The sequence below is a fragment of the Cetorhinus maximus genome, chromosome 23 (assembly GCF_964194155.1).
Source record: "Cetorhinus maximus chromosome 23, sCetMax3.hap1.1, whole genome shotgun sequence".
NCBI lineage: Eukaryota > Metazoa > Chordata > Chondrichthyes > Lamniformes > Cetorhinidae > Cetorhinus > Cetorhinus maximus.
Window position 1 is genome coordinate 25,464,282 of NC_135901.1, and position 19,568 is coordinate 25,483,849.

General features: G+C 44.6%; 2 protein-coding genes across 9 annotated transcripts in view; one reads left to right on the plus strand and one right to left on the minus strand.

Annotated features, from left to right (window-relative positions):
• LOC144697019 (uncharacterized) overlaps positions 1 to 19,568 on the plus strand; it is a 21,203-nt gene continuing 1,635 nt past the window's right edge. The window contains exons 1-4 of one of the 8 annotated variants that reach the window (XM_078568776.1): positions 1 to 84; positions 2,639 to 2,757; positions 3,837 to 3,944; positions 14,897 to 15,002. The gene's annotated coding sequence lies outside the window, so the exon portion shown is untranslated. Of the gene's footprint in view, positions 85 to 137; positions 471 to 2,638; positions 2,758 to 3,836; positions 3,945 to 14,186; positions 14,712 to 14,896; positions 15,003 to 16,981; positions 17,322 to 19,568 lie in introns of those variants that run through there. The other 7 variants (XM_078568780.1, XM_078568778.1, XM_078568779.1 and 4 more) reach the window with 7 other exon arrangements.
• The window catches only part of LOC144697909 (uncharacterized), a 20,954-nt gene continuing 10,703 nt past the window's right edge, over positions 9,318 to 19,568 (minus strand). Inside the window, 2 exon segments of the mRNA XM_078569871.1 lie at positions 9,318 to 9,717; positions 9,955 to 10,380. Coding sequence (XP_078425997.1) covers positions 9,352 to 9,717; positions 9,955 to 10,380 — 792 coding nt within the window. The 3' untranslated portion in view covers positions 9,318 to 9,351.

The window sequence follows — 19,568 nt, forward strand, 5'->3', positions numbered from 1 at the left end:
CTTTGTTCAGGGCCGGGCGATTGCGGAGAGGATTTTGGAAATGGCTGAGAGCGTGCGGGGCGGAGTGAAGAATGGAGCCTGGCGGTGAGAGTGGGAAGGGAGGGGAAGCTTCATTAAAAACTCAGTGTAGTCCTCAAGCCCCGAATAAGACATTGTAGGTCCCGCGTTTGCAGCTCGGAGGCTTTGTTTCCGGGCAACAGGCCCAGGTTAGCGGCTGCCATCTTGTTTCAGAGGCAGCAATGCGCATGCGTGACCCCAGACTCTCCGACTTTTACAACACATTCGGCCCATCGCGTCTGTGCTGCTCAACAAAGATCTGACGTCATTCATCCCATTTTCCAGCTCTTGGCCCATAGCCCTGGAGGCTATGGGGACGCAAGGGAATATCTAAATACTTCTTAAATGTTACGAGAGTTTCTAACTCAATCATCCTTTCAGGCACTAAGTTCAAGACTCCCACCACCCTCTGGGTAAAAACATCTCTCCTCAACTCCCCTCTTAGCCTTCTACCTCTTACCTTAAATCTATGCCCCCCTGGTTATTGACCCCTCTACTAATGAAAAAAGTGCCTTCCTATCCACCCTATCTGTGCCCCTCATAATCTTATACACCTCTTTTAGGTCCCCTCTCAACTTTTGCTGCTCCAAGGAAAACAACCCCATCCTATCCAATCTTTCCTCATAACTCAGAACCTTCAGCCCAGGCAGCATCCTGGTAAATCTCTCCACCCTCTCCAGTGCAATCACATCCTTCCTATAATGTGGTGACCAGAACTGTCCACAGTACTCCAGTTGTAGCCTAACCAGCATTTTATACAGTTCCAGCATAACCTCCCTGCTCTTGTATTCTATTCCTTGGCTAGTAAAGGCAAGTATCCCATATGCATTCTTAGCCACCTTACCTACTTATCCTGCTACCTTCAGGGATCTGTGGATATGCACACCAAGGTCCCTCTGATCTTCCATGGTCATACCATTCATAGTATAATCCCTTGCCTTCTTAGCCCTCCCCAAGTGCATTACCTCACACTTTTCTGGGTTGACTTCCATTTGCCACTGCTCCGCCCACCTAACCAGTCCATTGATATCCTCCTGCAGTTTACAGCTATCCTCCTCAATATTTTCCACCCTACCAATTTTCATGTCATCCACGAATTTCTTGATCATACCTCCTACATTTAAGTCCAAATCATTTATGTACACCACAAACAGCAAGAGCTCTAGCACCGAGCCCTGCGGAACCCCACTGGAAACAGACACAGAAACATACCTCTACTATCACCCTCTGCTTCCTGCCTCTCAGCCAATTTTGGATCCAACATGCTACATTGCCTTGGATCCCATGGGCTCTTACTTTCTTGACCAGTCTGCCATGAGGGACCTTATCAATAGCCTTGCTAAAGCCCTTGCAGACCACATAAAATGCATTACCCTCATCAACATTCCTGGTTACCTCCTCAAAAAATTTGATCAAATTTGTCAAACACGATCTTCCTTTAACAAATCTATGCTGACTATCCCTGATTAATCCGTGTCTCTCCAAGTGCAAATATATTCTATCCCTCAGGATTCTTTTGTGTGACCATCTTGGTGATGTAACAGAGTGGGCGTGGCTTCAGGGTTCCAGTGACCGGGAGAGAAAATCGGCGACTCATTGGTTTTACTCTCACTCCACACACAGGAGCTGGTGACAGGTCCAGGTTAACAGATGGACATTGTGCTGTAGGGCGCATGTGTGGCCTTCTGAAGAACATAAAAACAAGAACATCAGAATTAGGAGCAGGCCATTTGGCCCATCAATTTTGGTTCCCCACTTAATAAGATCAGGCCTGATCTGATTGTGGCCTTCACTTTCCTGCAACCAACCCCTCCCAAACCTTTGACTCCCCTATGGATCAAAAATCTGTTGAACTTAGCCTTGAATATATTCAATGTTTCAGCCTCCACTGCTCACTGGAAAAGAGAATTCCAAAGACTAATGACCCTCAGAGAGAAGAAATTTCTCTTTCTCTCAGTGCCAAATGAGAGTCACTTTATTTTTTAACTGAGCCTCCTAGTTCTAGATTCCTCTATGAGGGGAACCATCCTCTCGGCATCTACCCTGTTAAGCTACCTCAGAATCTTACATAATTAAAAGCAAAATACTGCTGATGTTGGAAATCTAAAATAAAGACAGAAAATGCTAGAAAATCTCAGCAGGTCTGACAGCATCTGTGGAGAGAGAAACAGAGTTAACGTTTTGAGTCTGTTTGACCCTTCTTCAGAGCTGAGATTTTCCTGCATTTTCAGAATCTTACATGTTTCAATAAGATCACCTCTCATTCTTTTGAACTCCAATGTGTATGGGCCCAATCTGCTCAACCTTTCCTCATGATACAAACATCCTCATTCCAAGAATCAGCTCAGTGAACCTTCTCTGAACTGCTTCAATGCAATTATGTCCCTGCTCAAGTTATCTTGGATCAGCAGGCAGGGGGAGAGAATGTTGTGAATTCTATCCTGGGTTTTGGAAACTCCTTTTACAGGGGGTTAGAAGTGGAGGATTTACACACAGCAAACTTAGATCAAGAGAAATGTTTGTCTCTTCTGAATTTCTAACCTCGACTGGCACTTATGACTTTTATAATCTCCTTTTACAGGGAGTTAGAAGATATGAAGACTGTGAGACCATTCTCTGACTCCAGCACTTCTGGTAACTTTACAGTTGCAGACTCCAGCAGGAGATTTTAAATTTAAAAACAGTGAAATTGTTTCAGGGGTGAGTATTATTGAGCATCCATCTACAATTTAGAGCTTTTCATGCTGTGTCCTGGTTCCATGGCTCTGGGGCTGGTGTGAATCCATTACTGTGGATCTGAATTCATGTCCATCCATTGTTCTGTTTCATCTCTGCCCTCCCTGATCACCTCTCTGTCATTGTTTAACTTCCTCTGCCTTTAATCATGGGTGTATTTTAACCATGTTTGGTATTTTACTGTTATTTCCACAAACTGTCTAAATGAGGTTTCCACTGCTGTCCATCCCGTGGCCTATTCACTGCTGATTTACCAGCTTTACCTTCCATAGTCAGGAATTAATTTTCCTGCACTATAGTCCATTTCTCTTCTGCTTCTGTGCTTATATCGATCATTGTTATTGCACCATTTTTACTCTCCGTAATTCATCCTGCACATCCTGAAACGTCAACTCTCTTTCTCTTTCCGCAGTTACTGTCTGACATGCTGAGTGTTTCCAGCATTTTCTCTTTTTATTTCAGATTTCCAGCAGCTGCAGTATTTTGCTTTTGTTTTATTGCAGGCGTTTCTCACAGAATTGAGTCTATAAACAGAGATGAACCAACTGAGAGTCGGTTTATGTCGGATGGTTGCAGAGGTTGATCCCTGGCCTCCTGTGTAGCACCGTTTCCATGCAGTCGTAGAATGATTACAATACAGTCAGAGGCCACTTAGCCCATCCTGCCCATGCTGGCTCTCTGCAAGAGAAAATCAGCGAGTCCCACTCCCCTGCCCTTTCTTCATAGCCCAGCAGTATTTTTTTTATCTCTCCAGGGTCTTGTCCAATTCCCTTTGAAAGCCTTTGTTGCATCAGTTTGAGCTGGAGGGGAGATGGAGGAGAAGCTGCTGGGTTTAACCCCGAGATGGTGGAACCCAGTCAGGCTTGGCAATTTCCGATGTCAAGGGAGGTAGATTCTAGGGGAGATCAGGTTGTTAAACGGACACTCTCTGTACAATGTGAAAAGGGATCGTTTTAGGATTAGGTGTTCCTGTAGATGTTTTTTATCTATTTTACTTATACATATTTTAAAAATATCCTTGGGATTTGGGCGTCACTAACAAGACCTGCAGCAGATATCACCCATCCCCAGTTACCTGTGGAGAAGATGATGTTTGACCTTCTTGAACCGCTGCAGTCCGTGTAGCGAAGCTGCTCCAACAATGCTATTGGGTAAGGAGTTACAGGTTATTCACCCAGTGATGATGAAGGAACAGTGATATATGTCCAAATCAATACAATGTTCTCCGGCATTTCACAGAGATGTTACAAAGCAACATTTGACACCGAGCCACATGAGGCGATATTAGGGCAGGTGACCAAAAGCTTGGCCAAAGAGCTGGGTTTTAAGGTGTATCATGAAGGAGGAAAATGAGGTAGAGGGATGGAGAGGTTTAAGAAGGAAATTCCAGAGCCTGGAGTTTAGGCAACTGAAAGAACGGCCACCGATGGCAGAGCAATTAAAATCGGGAATGTTCAGGAGGCAGGAATTAGATAAGTGCAAAGATCTCGGAGGGTTGTAGCTGGAGGAGATTACAGAGATAGGGAAGGGAAGAGGCATGGAGGTATTTGAAAACCAGGAGGAGAATTTTTTAATTTTGGTGCTTCTTAAATTGGAGCCTCTTAGGTCAGCGAGCACAGGGGCGATGGGTGAACAAGACTTGCTGTGGGCAAGCACACGGGTAGCAGAGTTTTGGATGACCTCAAGCTAACAGAGAGCTTGAATGTCGGAGGTTGGTCAGGAATGTGTTTGGATAGTTAAGTTTAGAGGTAAGAAAGGAATGGACAAGAGTTTCAGAAGCAGATGAGCTGAGACTCGGGTGCAATGGGGCGATGTTACTGAGGTGGAAATGGACGGTCTTGGTGATGATGTGAATATGTGGTCGGAAGCTCAGTTTGGGATGAAGCATGTTACTGAGGTTGTGAATAATCTGGTTCAACCCCAGACAGTTGCCAGGGAGACAGATGGAGTCGGTGGCTAGGATGTGAAATTTGTTGTGGAGACTGAAGACTATGGCTTTTAAATTCCCAATATTTAATTAAAGGAAATTTCTCCTCATCCAGCACTGGTTGTCAGACAATTAGGATGGTCTGAGAGTTGCAGGGGAATTCAGAGGTGATGGTGTTCACATACACCTGCTACCCTGGTCCTTCTAGGTGGTGGAGGTTGAGGGTTTTTCTCTTTCTGTATCTCTCTCTCTGTCTCTGCATATAGAGGCCAGAGTCTTGTGTAGGCCCAGACCAGGAGGGAGATTCCCTTCCCTGAAGGACATTAGTGAACCAGTTGGGTTTTTATGACAATCCAGCAGTTTTCATGGTCACTTTTCCCTGGTGCCGGCCCCACAAATTACCAGATTCATTCAGCTCAATTTCACAACCTGCCCTTGTGCTTTTGTGGGTTCTCTCTCACTCCCTTTTCTCTGTTTTAAATCAGTTTCACCGGGGATTAGAAGGGGAGCATTTTCGAAACGAAACAACAAATCAGGATCTGACAGAGTCGCCCAATTTATTGTAACCTGAATATCATTGGATTTTGAACATGGAAGGAGAAAGCCCCGTTCACAGTAGGGAGAAACTGTACACGTGTTCTGTGTCTGGATGAGGCTTCAGCCAATCATCTGGCCTGTCGAGACACAAGTGTAGTTCCAGTGGGGAAGAACCGGGGAAATGTGGAGACTGTGAGGAAAGATTCAACTACCCGTCTGAACTGGAAATTTACCAACGCAGCCACAGCAGGGAGAGGCCATTAGTTTGTTCTGTATGTGGGAAGAGATTTACTCAGTTATCCATCCTGCTGACACATCAGCGAGTTCACACTGAGGAGAGACCTTTTAAATATCCAGACTGCAGGAAGTACTATAAAAGTTTAAAGGAACTGATGTTCCATCAACGTATTCACAGTGAGGAGAGACCTTTTAAATGCCCAGACTGTGGGAAATGCTATAAAAGTTCCAGGGAACTGATGTTTCATCAACATGTTCACACTGATGAGAGACCGTTCAGGTGCTCTCACTGCGGGACTGGGTTCAGGTGGCCATCTCAGCTCACTGAACACCAACGAATTCACACTGGGGAGAGACCGTTCACCTGCACTGAGTGTGGGAAGGGATTTACTCGGTCATCCCACCTCATGGCTCACCAGCAAGTTCACGCTAATGAGAGACCTTTTAAATGCCCAGACTGTGGGAAGTGCAGCAAAAGTTCCAGCAATTTGATGTCCCATCAATGTATCCACACTGATGAGAGACCGTTCAGGTGCTCTCACTGTGGGACTGGGTTCAAACGATCATCTCAACTCACTGTACATGAGCGTATTCATACTGGGGAGAGGCCATTCGCCTGCTCCGAGTGTGAGAAGAGATTCACTCAGAAATCCAACCTGCTGAGTCACCAGCGAGTTCACAAGTGACTGCAGGAGTTGGATTTTGCTGTTAATCACATCCAGGATGCAGCCATGTTCATTGGGGTCTTTTTCTGCTGATGTTAGCAAATTCCAGCCCAATTACATGTGTTATTATTCTGGATAAAAGTAAAATAAATCAGCTTTTTGTTAAACACACAGTCTGTTGAATCTTGTTGATATCCCTGACGTAAGTTAGTTCCTTTTGAAGTGCTCTCCCTCTCCCCTGCCTCCTCCATCCTCACCAACAACAACAAGTGTGAGGAGCTCATGGAGCTTCTTTGTCACTAAGATTGAGACAATCGGATCAGCTGCCTCTGCTGCTTCCCTCCCTTTCACTAGCCCACCAGACCAAACTCTCTAAAGTTCCCTTTTGTCTGAGCCCTGAACTCACATCTTTCTCCAGTTTCTCTTCCATTGCCTGTCAATCCCTGTCAGACTTTGTCTTGTCCATGATGCCATTTCCACTAAACTGCTGACCATCCATCTTCCCCATGTTGCTGATATGTTCTCTCTCTCTCTCTCTTCTGGTTTTGTCCCTCTCACCTTTAAATACACCATCCTCATCCTTCCAGGAAAAAAAACCACCCTTGGCCCCACTGTCCTTGCAAACTGCTACCCCATCTCCAACCTCCCTTTCCTCTCCAAACTTGATGTCCCCCAAGGATCTATCCTTGGCCCCTCCTATTTCTCATCTACATGCTGCCACTAGGTGACATCATCCAAAAGCACCGTGTTAGTTTTCACATAAACACTGACAACGCCCAGCTCTACCTCACTGAGCAGAAATGAGCAGAAATTTCCTCTGATTAAAAATTGGGAAGACCAAAGCCATCCGTCAAAGGGAAAGAAAATTCTTGTGGCCATTTAGCACCTCCACATCCTCAGAACATTACAACGCGATTCACAGTCAATGATGCATTTTGGAAGGAAGAATGAGGAGAGGCAGAATAAACTAAATGGTACAATTTTAAACAGAGTGCAGGAACAGAGTGACCTGGGAGTGTATAGACACAAACCTTCGAATCTATCAGGACAGGTTGATCAAATTGTTTATAAAAATCTAATGGAGCCCTTGGTTTCCTAATGGAGGTATGGAGTGGAAAAGCAAGACAATTATACTGAATCTTTATAAATCACGATTAGTCCTCATCTGAAATCTTGTGCTCAATTCTGAGCACCACACTTTGGGAAAGATGTCAAGGCCTTGGAGAGGGTGCAGAGAAAATTGACCAGAATAGTATCAGGTAAGAGGAGTTTCAGTTGTGGAGAGACTGGAGAAGCTGGGATTGTTCTCTTTACAGCAGGGAAGGTTAAGGAGTGATTTAATAGAGGTGTGGTAATATTTATTTTTAGGAGTTTTTGTTTACATTGGGAGAAATTATTTCCATTGGCAGGATGGTTGGTGTGTCAACAGGTTGAATGACTGAGTGAATCTCTTCCCACACTCAGTGCAGGTGAATGGTTTCTCTTCAGTGTGAGTGAGTTGGTATTTCATCAGATCTTTAGAGCTTTTAAAACTCTTCACACAAGTGAGAACAATTAAAAGGTCTCTTATCAGAGTGAACAACTTGATGGGCAGTGAGGCTGGACACACAAGTGAATCCTTTCCTACAAATGGAGCAGATGAACAGCATCTCCCTGGTGTGAACTCGCGGGTTGTAGGGATTGAACTCCTTACTGACAACAGGATCGGACGTGACAATAGAGTTCAGTTATTGAGCAGCTTTATTAAGAGAAAGGCAGGACAAACTTCTAGACTAAAGGTAAAGTTCAAGCAGTGATTTACAGAAGCAGTGATTTACAGAATAATGTGAGCTCTATACTTCCCGTGTCATATCTGGACAGCAGAGCGCACTTCTTTCCCCATAGCTTCTGGTTTTCGTGTGGAGTTTCCAGCTTTCTTGCTTCTTTCTTATTTCTTTGTCTTCTTCCCTTTGTTCTTTTCTCCACTTCACCAAACCCCTTGAGAGGACTGTTCTTATGCTGGAAGCACCCCCCAACTCACTCCCCTAAGGCTACCAATCAGAACTGTCCTCGTACATTTCACTACACAATCAAGTGGCTCTTGTCCAATCAGAGGTGTGTTCATGTGAACAGCATTTGCCTGGTGATGAGAGGAAGATACGAGGAGGATATGAGGAATTTCTCCTCTTAGAGGGTTGTTGGTTTTGGAATTCTCTTCCACAGAGAGCAGTGGGGGCCGGGTCATCGAATAGATTCAAGGCTGAGTTAGAGAAAGTTTCGATCTTCAAGGGAGTCAAGGGTTATTATGTAGGTAGGTGGGAAAGTGGAATTAAAGCCACAATCAGATCAGATCTTATTGAATGGCAGGGCAGGCTCAGTGGGCCGAATGGCCTCCTCCTGCTCCTGTTTTTTATGTTCTTTTGTTCCCCGTATCCGAGAAAAGGGAACTGTGAACAACATCAGTGAACATGGGCAAGCCGGGTGTTCAGCAGTTTAGTGGGAATAGGATTGAGGGAAGAGGTGGGTCTCATGGACAAGATGAGCTCTGAGAGGGCCTGAGGGTCAATAGGGAAAAGGTGGAGAAAGATGCAGATTCAGGGCTTGGAGAAGGGGCAGCTTCAGAGGCAGTTTGGCCCGATGGGTTTGGTGAAGAGAGGGAAGCAGCAGAGGCAGCTGATCGGATTGTCTCAGTCTTAGTGACAAAGAAGCTCCATGAGCTCCTCACACTTTTTTGTTGGAGCTGAGGATGGAGGAGACAGGTGAGAGTGAGAGCCCTTCAAAAGAACTAAATTGTGTTAGAGATATTAAAAATTCGCTATGTTTAACACAAAACTGATCTATTTGACTTTTGTCCAGAATATTAAGACCTATAACTGGGCTGGAGTTTATTTACATCAGCAGAAACGGACCCCAATGGAAGATGGTTCAGTCCTGGATGCGATTAACAGCAAAATTTAATCACTGTCGTTACTTCTGAACTTGCTGGTGACTCAGCCAAGTGAATAAACGACCAAATTTATTCCCACACACACAACAGGTGAACGATCTCTCCCCAGTGTGAACTCGCTGGTGTGCAATGAGATCTGATGATCACCTGAACCCAGTCCCACAGTGAGAGCTCCTGAACAGTCTCTCATCAGTGTGAACACATTGATGGGACATTAATTCCTCGGATCTTTTATAGCACTTCTCACAGTCTGGGCATTTAAAAAGTCACTTGTCAGTGTGAACTCGCTGGTGTCTCAGCAGGTTGGATGAGTGAGAAAATCTCTTCCCACATTTGGAGCAGATGAACGGCCTCTCCCCAGTGTGAATTCGCTGGTGCGTCAGCAGGTTGGATAAACAAGTAAATCCCTTCCTGCACTTGGAGCAGGTAAATGGCCTCTCCCCAGTGTGAACTTGATGTGTCAGCAGGTGGGATGTCTGAGTGAATCTCTTCCCACATTCAAAGCAGGTGAATGGCCACTCCCCAGTGTGAATTCGCTGGTGTGTTAGCAGGTGGGATGAGGTAGTGAATCCCTTCCCACACTCGAAGCAGGTGAACGGCCTCTCCCCAGTGTGAGTGCACTGATGTACAGTGAGGTCAGCTGATCACCTGAACCCAGTCCCACAGTGAGAGCACCTGAACGGTCTCGCCTCAGTGTGAACACGTTGATGGGACATCAGCTCCCCAGAACTTTTATAGCACTTCCCGCAATCTGAGCATTTAAAAGGTCTCTCCCCAGTGTGAACTCGCTGGTGTTTAGTGAGGTCAGATGATTGCTTGAAACCAGACGCACAGTGAGAGCAGCTGAATGGTCTCTCGTCAGTGTGAACACATTGATGGGATGCAAGTTTCTGGGAACTTTTATAGCACTTCCCGCAGTTCAGGCATTTAAAAGGTCTCTCGTCAGTGTGAACTCGCTGGTGTCTTAACAGGTTGGATGAACGAGCAAATCCCTTCCCACACTTGGAGCAGGTGAATGGCCTCTCCCCAGTGTGAATTCGCTGGTGTGTGAGAAGCTGTGACGAGGTAGTGAATCCCTTCCCACAGTTGGAGCAGGTAAATGGCCTCTCCCCAGTGTGAGTGCCCCGATGAAATTCCATCTTGAATGGGTAACTGAATCTTTTACCATCACCCCCACATTTCCACGGTTTCTCCCTGGTGTGACTGCATTTATGTTCTGACAGGCCAGATGATTGACTGAAGCCTCGTCCACAGACAGAACATGTGTACGGTGTCTCCCCACTGTGAAAGCTGCTTTCTCCTTCCATGTTCAAAATCCGATGATATTTTGGATACGATAAATTGGGCGACTGTCAGATCCTGATGTGATGTTTAGTTTGATGTTTGCAAATCATCTCCTTCTAATACCCTGTGAAATTGAGTTAAAACAGAATAAAGGGAGTGAAAATACAAAGGCAGGTTGTGAAATTGAGCTGAATGAATCTGGTAATTTGTGGGGCTGGCACCAGGAAAACATGACTGTGAAAGCTGCTGGATTGTCGTAAAAACCCAACTGGTTCACTAATGTCCTTCAGGGAAGGAACCGACCACCTGATCTGGGTCTACACAGGACACTGACCTCTATTGGGGCAGAGAGAGAGAGGTGGGGGAGGGAGGTGAAGGTGAGGGATGTCATATCCCTACAACTCAACCAGAACTTTGACAGGATCTTCTAAGCCCTCAACTTCCACCAGCTAGATGGACAAGGGTAGCAGGTGAATGGTCAAAAGTACTCACCTCTGAAACAATTTCAGTTTTTAATGTGATAATCTGCTGGGATTAAAACCTCCACTGGGTGTTTATGAAACCTCCCCACCCACCGGCTCCATTCACTCGCCATTTCTTAGCTCTTGGTACAGCTGCGACTGCGCAAGGCGCTCCTGTCGTGAAGATAGGGCACGTTCAGCCCTGCTGTGAATGCTGGGTAAGCACCCCGCCATGGAGTGGTTTAATTGTTGAAGAAAGTATTATGTTTTGTGATCCGAAAACGATTGGAGCCATGGGGTCAAGATATAAAATTATTAAAGTCGGCATAAATGCGGCAATAAAATGCATGGGCTCTCCACCACAATTCCATGCTGGATGCCATTAACAGCAGAGCAATCCCGTACAATTGGATTTGAACTCACTGGAGTCTCAGCAGCTGGGGTGAACAAGTGATTTTTCTCCCCCTATACAAAGAACATTTCAACTCCATCTTGTCAGTAAGAATGTTCCGATTGTGGATGAAATGTTTTGAACATTTAAAGTAAGGTTATTAACAGCTGGGCAGACTAAGTGAATTCCTTTGAGCACATGAAGTGTCTGAATAATCTCCCTCAGGCGTGACTGCTGGTGTTATGTCAGCAAATGCGATGATCGAGTGAATCCATTTCCATTTTCACCTGTTGAATGACCTTTTCACGGTGGGATCTCAAACCATTGCAGAAATGAGTTCAACATTCTCAACCATTTTTTTATTATTCATTCAAGGGATGTGGGCGTCGCTGGCTAGGACAGCATTTATTTACCTTTGAGGCAGTGGTGAGCTGCCTTATTGAACTGCTGCAGTCCATGTCATGTATGTACACCCACAGTGCTGTTAGGGAGGGAGTTCCAAATAGAGAAAAGTGGGTGCTGTAAATCTGAAACAAAAACAGAAAATGCTGGGATTATCAGCAGACCTGGTTGTATATATGGAGAGAGAAACTAAGTTTACATTTCAGGTCTATGACCTTTTCTCAGAACTGCACTGTCAGTGCACAGACCTGAAAATTTATCTTTGTTTCTCAATCCACTGATGTGTCAGATATTCTGAGTATTTCCAGCATTTTATGTTCTTATCTCTGGTTAAAGAAGTTGGACATTACATTCATTCATGACTAACATATTTATTCTCATCTATATGCAAGTGGAAACATCTTCCACGTGTCTACCCTGTCAAATCCCTGTATAACCTTAAATTCCTCGATCAGGGCATTCCACGCTTTCTTTTCTAGAGAAAACCCATTTAACATGCTCAGTTTTTGTGATTGATACAACTTTTCATTTCTGGCATCATTCCAGTAGATCTTTCTTACGCTTTCTTCAGTGCTGCTAGATCCATTTTATAATATGGAGACCGAGCTAATCTGAGTATCCAACGCACCATTGTCCCAAATGCCTGTTTGTTGGAAGGATCAGAAGGAGAGAGGACTGTGGTTTCCAGCTGTGATTCAACATCCTTTATTCAGCCATTTTTCACATTAGCAGAAAATAAGACCAGTTTAAATGAACAAATCCAACAAGCCAGTCTGTGACATTCTGGAGCATCTACAAATTTGTCTGTTACGATTATAATGAAGCAGGGGTCCATTTTCACTCTTAATTCAGCAATTATGCCATGAAGAACAATGCTGGAGAATGACTGGATTGCAGCATGGTGACACTAGGACAGGCTAAATTAATATGATTGCTGAACAGCAAGATGGTGGATTTGAAATTTGTGTGCACCTTGTTTGTGCATTTTCCTGATTAAAAGATAAACCAAATTCATTCAATTAAAAACATGTCATGTTCAGTGTAGCAGGCTGTTACAAGTGGGGTACCTGAAGGATCAGTGTTGGGGCCACAAATGTTCACAATCTATATAAATAATTTGGATATAGGACCAAATGTAATACTTCCAAATTTGCTGATGACACACAACTAGTTGTGAATGCAAGTTGTGAGGAGGATGCAAGGAGGCTTCAAGCAGACTTGGACAGGCTAAGTGAGTGGGCAAGAACATGGCTGATGGGATAGAATGTAAATAAGTATGAAGTTATCTACTTTGGTAGAAAAAACAGAAAGGCATCTTAAATGATGAGAGATTGGGAAGTGTTGACGTCCAAAGGAACCTGGGTGTCCTTATTGATGAGTCACTAAAAGCTATCATACAGGTGGAGCAACAATTAAAAAGGCATTTGGTATGTTGACCTTCATTGTAATGGGATTTGATTATTGGAGTAATTGTGCTCCAATTGTGTAGAGCCTTGATGAGACCACACCTGGAGTATTGTCTACAGTATTGTTCTCCTTATCTAAGGAAGGATATACTTTCCATAGAAAGAGTGCAACAGAAGATCACCAGACTAATCCCTGGGATGGCGGGATTGATTTATGAGGAGGGATTGAGGAAACTGGGCCTTTCTTCTCTAGAGTTTCGAAGAATGAGATGTGATCTCATTGAAACTTACAAAATTCATACAGGATCGATGTAGATAAGATGTTTCATCTGGCTGACGATTCTAGAACCAGGGGACACAGTCTCAGAATAAGGGACAGGCCATTAAAGACTGAGATGAGAAGGATTTTTTTCACTCAGAGGGTGGTGAATCTTTGGGATTCTCTATCCCAGAGGACCGTGGAAGCTCAATCACTGAGCATGTTCAAGACAGAAATCAATAGATTTCTGGATATTAATGTCATCAGGGAATATGGGGAAAGCGTGAGAAAGTGGTGTTAGGGTAGATGATCAGCAATGATCTAAATGAATTGCAGAGTGGCCTCGATGGGCCAAATGCTGCTTCTATTTCCCAAGTTTGAGGTAGAATTTTCAGCATCTGCAGTATCTTGCTCTTGGATCACGGTGGATCAGTTTTGAATCACTTAACGTTATTGTTTAAATAAGTAAGAGAAAGAAATTTTAAAGATTGAGACAACAGTAACTTCCACTATGTTCAACATGAAACTAAACTCACTCACTCATCATCAATAACAACTTTAAACACAAAGTTTCCAGCCAGGATTGAACCGGGGACTTTCTCATGTGCAGTAAACGTGATAATCACTGCACTGGGGAAATGAGTGTGAATCCCCCCCGGACAGAGGGGAACTGACCATCCATTTCTAGTTGTAATTCCCAAACAGGAAATGCTGCCAAGAATCAGCAAGTCAGGCTGAGTCTGTGGCCGCTCTCAGCGTTTGAAACCGTCACAATGCCCGGGTGATTGACGGAAGCTCCGGGCCAATCGGAAGAGAGGGCGGGACTGGAGGACCGAGCTGGCGCGGCTGGTCCTCCAACCAATCGGAGTGAGCGAGGGGCGGGACAATGACAATCCCTGAGGGTAATGGCGATGGAGAGACTTTTTTTCTCGAGTCCGCAATTGGAGGGACCGGTGGACCCGGCGGGTGGGCGGAGAGGCTTCGTAAAGATGTTGTGTAAACTGCAAACCCCGAAAAAGAACTTAACGGTCCCCATTTAGACCGAGCGTGGCCGCAGATTCCAGGGCTTGGCCCGGGTTAACGGCCGCCCTGGGCAATGTTTTCAATGACCGGGGTGTGCCTGTGGCCAATAGTTTAGAATGGGGACAACTTGTCCATCAAGCTGCATCACGCTTTGAGTCCCAATGTCTTACTAATGAGGCAGAGCAGCAAAGAAAAGGAAGCAAATCCTACTTTCCTGATCCCACTACCTCATGGGATGTCCTGCCCCATGTGTCCAATGATCTGCGGGTCTGTCCAGTCACCTGAAGACCCACGGCAGAAACTCACGACCCTGAGCAGGCGCCATCCTCAAACCGAGGGACTGCTGATGACAAGGAGGGGCAATCTGCAGCAGGGTGCATGTGTGGTCATCCTAGGCCAGGTAGCAGGAGGAAAAGATGCTGTGAATTTCTATCCTGGGCTGTCAGGGATGGATTTTGGAAACTCCTTTTACAGGGGTTGGAAGGGGAGGATTAACACAGAGCAAATTCAAACCAAGGGAAATGTTTGTCTCTTCTGAAGTTCTATCCTGGTCTGTCCGTGATGACTTGTAAACTTATTTTACAGTGTATTAGAAGAGGACTTCCAGAAAGGAAACTCAAACCAAATATCACATCAAAATCTAACAGCAGCACTCAATTCATCAGAACCTGGATATAATCGTCTTTTGAGTGTAAGCATTGAGTTCTAGATCATTACCACTCACTGCATTTGACTGTTCTTCCTCACATCCATCCTGTGGATCCTGTCCAAAATCTTAATCTGTGTCCTGAAATCCTTTTATAATCAGCTAATGTAGACAGCTTTTCTTTATCTACTTTCTCTAAACCTGTCATAAACTTGTACACCTCTATCAAATCTTCTCTCAACCCCAGTTTCTCCAACCTAACCTTTCAACTAAAATTCCTCATCCCTGGAACCATTCTGGTAAATCTCCTCTGCACCCTCTCAAGGACCCTCACATCCTTCATAAAGTGTGGTGATCACTGGTTTGCACAGGCCCAGATGTTCTGTGTTTGTGTCTGTGATGTCATCACACACCAACAATTGAGCGGTGACATCACCCCGCTCCCTGGGTATTTCCTCAACTGGGAGATTTTTCTCTGACTCCAGTGCTTCTGATATCTCTTAGCTGCAGGCTCCAGCAGGAGATTATAAAATTGAAAAGTGTGAAATTGTTTCAGAGGTGAGTATTTTTGAGCATTCGTCTACAATTTAGAGTTTTTACTGCTCTGCTCTGTTCTCTGTGCTCTGGTTCTATGGCCCTGGGGCTGGTGTGGCTCCTTTATTGTGGATCTGAATCCATGTGTACCCATTGCTCTGTTTCACCTCTGCCCTCCTGATCATCTCTCTGCTACTTTCTAACTTCCTCTGTCTCTAATATTGGGTGTATTTTAGCTATGTTTAGTATTTTATTGTTACTTCTGCCGACCATGCCTAAATGTGGTTTCCACTGCTGCCCATTCCCCCGACCATGTGCTGCTGGCTTCCCAGCTTTATCTTCCCACAGTATCTTTCATAGTCAAGAATTGTTTTTTCTGCACTATAGGCCATTTCTCTTCTGCTTCTCAGCTTATATTGACCATCAAATTCTGCACCATTTTTATTCTCCATAATTCATTCCACATACCCTGAAATGTTAACTCTTTCATTCTTCACAGACACTGCCTGATCTGTTGAGTATTTCCAGCATTTTCTCCTTTTATTTCAGATTTCCATCAGCTGTGATATTTTGCTATTATTTGTTATGACACAGTTGATGGTAAATGCTGAGTTGTTCAAATCCCAAAGGGAAACTTGAAACAACTGCCACAACTTGTTTTGCAGTTTGTGTAAATTTTGAGATGTGTGCCTTGAATTCAGTAGTAATAAGACCACCAAGTCTTATAGGTTTTTATAAAACTAAATTAAACAGTTATTAATAAGAGAAATGATTTTTAAATATATACATAGATCTACAAATTACTACTATGATAACTTCTAAATCCCTTAATCAACCTAAATCGTTAAGGCAACAGTAGGACACATAGATTTTAAAAGATAAGGCAAAGAAACATAATACCCTGAACAAGTCGAATTCAGAGTGAATTTTCTTAACTTCAGCCCTTTGAAGACAGCAACTTGAGGCATAGATGCTGAAGGCTTTTTCACACTTGTAAGCTCTTAAAAATGCCTTCCCTTACAAACAGTCTTCTCTCCTTTATACATATTTCCCTCTTTGAATGCAAATACTCATTGTTTCACTATGCCATTGGACTTTATCTCCCTGATAATTAAAACCTCTCATAGCACTAAGTTTTACTATGCATCTTTGGGAAAAATAAACACACTCTTTCTAAACTTCAGCTGGCTCGGTGACACATTTCACTCCCTCTTTTGAAAACAATCGAGCCTGGCTTATTTAAAAATGCAAATGTTCCCTTGACACCGATATTTCTAAACTTCTCATGTTTACCTAATTAACATTTCAAACCTAACTCCTCCTTACATCAAAGCACCCAGACTAGCTGCCTCTTATTCAATCAAGTCCTACACACACACACACACACACACAGAGCCACATATAGACACATCCTACTAATATTCTATTTTATAATAAATTCCACCAATATAATGAGAATTATTATATCTTTCTGACATATTTTATTGCAGGTATTGCTCACAGAACCGAGACTAGAATCACCGACAGACCAGTTAAGAACCAGTTTATAGGACAGTGGCCTTTTCATTGCAGATGTTAATTCCTTGACTCCAGACTGGGTCCTTTTCATCAAGTCATTGAATAATAAAAAACAGACGGAGGCTATTCAACCTGTCCTGCCTGTGCTGGCTGTCTGCAAGAGTAAATCAGCTAGTCCCACTCCCCTGCCCTTTCACGAACACAAGACCAGCAGCAGATATGACCAATCCCCTGTTACCTATGGAGAAGATGATGTTTGACCTTCTTGAACTGCTGCAGCCTGTGGTGAAGGTGCTCCCACAATGCTATTAGGTAAGAAGTTACAGGTTATTCACCAAGCAATGATGAAGGAAGTGATATATGTCCAAATCAACAACAACAATTTGTATTTATATAGCGCCTTTCATGGAAGAGAAATTTCCAAGGTGTTTCACAGAAAAGCTATAAATAACATTTGACACTGACCCACATAAGGAGATATGAGGGTAGATGGCCAATAGTTTGGTCAAAGTGGCAAGTTTGGAGAAGTATCTTAAAGGAGGAATGCGAGGCAGAGAGATGGAGAGGTTGAGGGAGGAAATTCCACAGCTTATGGCCTTGGAAGCTGAAGGTGTAGCCACCAAAGATGGAGCGATTAAAATCATGAATGCTCAAGATATTGGAATTAGAGAAGCGCAGATCTGTGTGTGAGGATGGAGGGGGGTGGTGTTGGTTGGGCTGAAGGAGATTATAGGGATAGGGAGGGCAAAAGGATTTGAAAATAAGGGTGAGAATTAAAAAATTTTGATATTTCATACCCGGAGCTTTTGTAGGTCAGTGGGCACAGGGAAGATGGGTGAACATTCGTGCCACACAAGTGCCAGGCAATGACCATCTCCAATAAGAGAGAATCTAACCATCTCCGCTTGACATTCAATGTTACCATCGCTGAATCCCCAACTGTCAACATCCGGGGGTGGGGAGGGGTCACGGTTACCATTGACTGGAAACTGAACTGGACTAGCTACAAAAATACAAAAAGAGCAGGTCAGAGGCTAGGAATCCTGTGAGGAGCAACTCATCTCCTGACTCCCCAAAGCCTGCCCACCATCTACAAGACACAGGTCAGGAGTGTGATGAAATACTCTCCACCTGCCTGGATGAGTCCAGCTCCAACAGCACTCAAGAAGCTCGACGCCATCCAGGACAAAGCAGCCTGTTTGATTGACACTACATCCACCACCTTAATCATTCACTCCTTCCACCTCTGATGCACAGTAGCAGCAGTGTGTACCATCTACAAGATGCACTGCAGCAACTCACCAAGCCTCCTTCGAGAGCACCTTCCCAGCACGTGACCCCTGCCATCTAGAAGGACAAGGGCAGCAGATACACCAACTGGAAGTTCCCATCCAAGTCACTCACCATCTTGACTTGGAAATATATCACTGTTCCTTCACTGTCAGTGGGTCAAAATCCTGGATCTCCCTCCCGAACAGCACTCCGGCTGTACCTACACCACATGGACTGCGGTGGTTCAAGAAGGCAGCTCACCTCGAAGGCAATTAGGGATGGGTAATGAATGCTGGTCCAGCCAGCGATGACCACATCCTATGAATGAATAAAAAGATGACTTGGGGCAGAATTTTCTGCTCATCAGGTGGGCGTGTGCCCAACTGGAAGAGTGTAAAATGACGCACGATGAGGTCAGGCAGCTCTGTCTCAGGGAGATTTCCCACACGTGCGCTCGCCCTCCTCCACACAGGCAGTGCTGCAGCACACGATTCATGCTGGGCGTGCCTTAATTGGCCTGCTAGCATGAAATTGTGCTCGGGGCCCCAATCGCGGGCAGCGGTCAGCTTCCCAATCGCTCCCGCTCGCCCCTGCTGAGCCCACCTGGCGAGGGCAAAACTCTGCCCTTGGTGTGAGTAGCACACGAGCAGCAGAGTTTTGGATGACCTCAAGATTACAGAGAGGTTGAATGTGGGAGGCCGTCCGGGAGTGCGTTCGGGTTGTTAAGTCTAGAGGTAAAAAAGGAATGGACGATGGTTTCAGAAGCTGGTGAACTGAGACTGGGCGGAATTGGACAATGTTATTGAGGTGGAAATAGGCGGTTTTGGTGATGATGTGGATATGTGGTTGGAAGTTTATCTTGGGGTGAAATATTTCACTGTGATTGTGAACAGTCTGGTTCAGTTGCTGTGGAGAGCGATGGAGTTGGTTAGAGAGTGGACATTGTAGCAGGGACTGAAGACAATGCCTTCAGTATTCCCAATATTTAAATGAAGGAAATTTCTGCTCATCCAGTACTGGATGTCAGACAAGTCAGGATGGTGTGTGACTTAGAGGGGAATTTGGAGGTGAAGGTGTTCACATACACCTGCTACCCTGGTCTTTCTAGGTGGTGTGTAGGTTGAAGGTTTTGGAGATTCTGTCAGAGTTATGGTCAAGCTGTATATATATAAAATCTCCCTCCTATCCCTCTCCTTTGCTCCCTGCCTTCTTCCTCCTCTCTTCCCATAGAGACCAGAGTCTTGTGTAGGCTCAGACTGGGTGGCAGGTTCCCTTCCCTGAAGGACA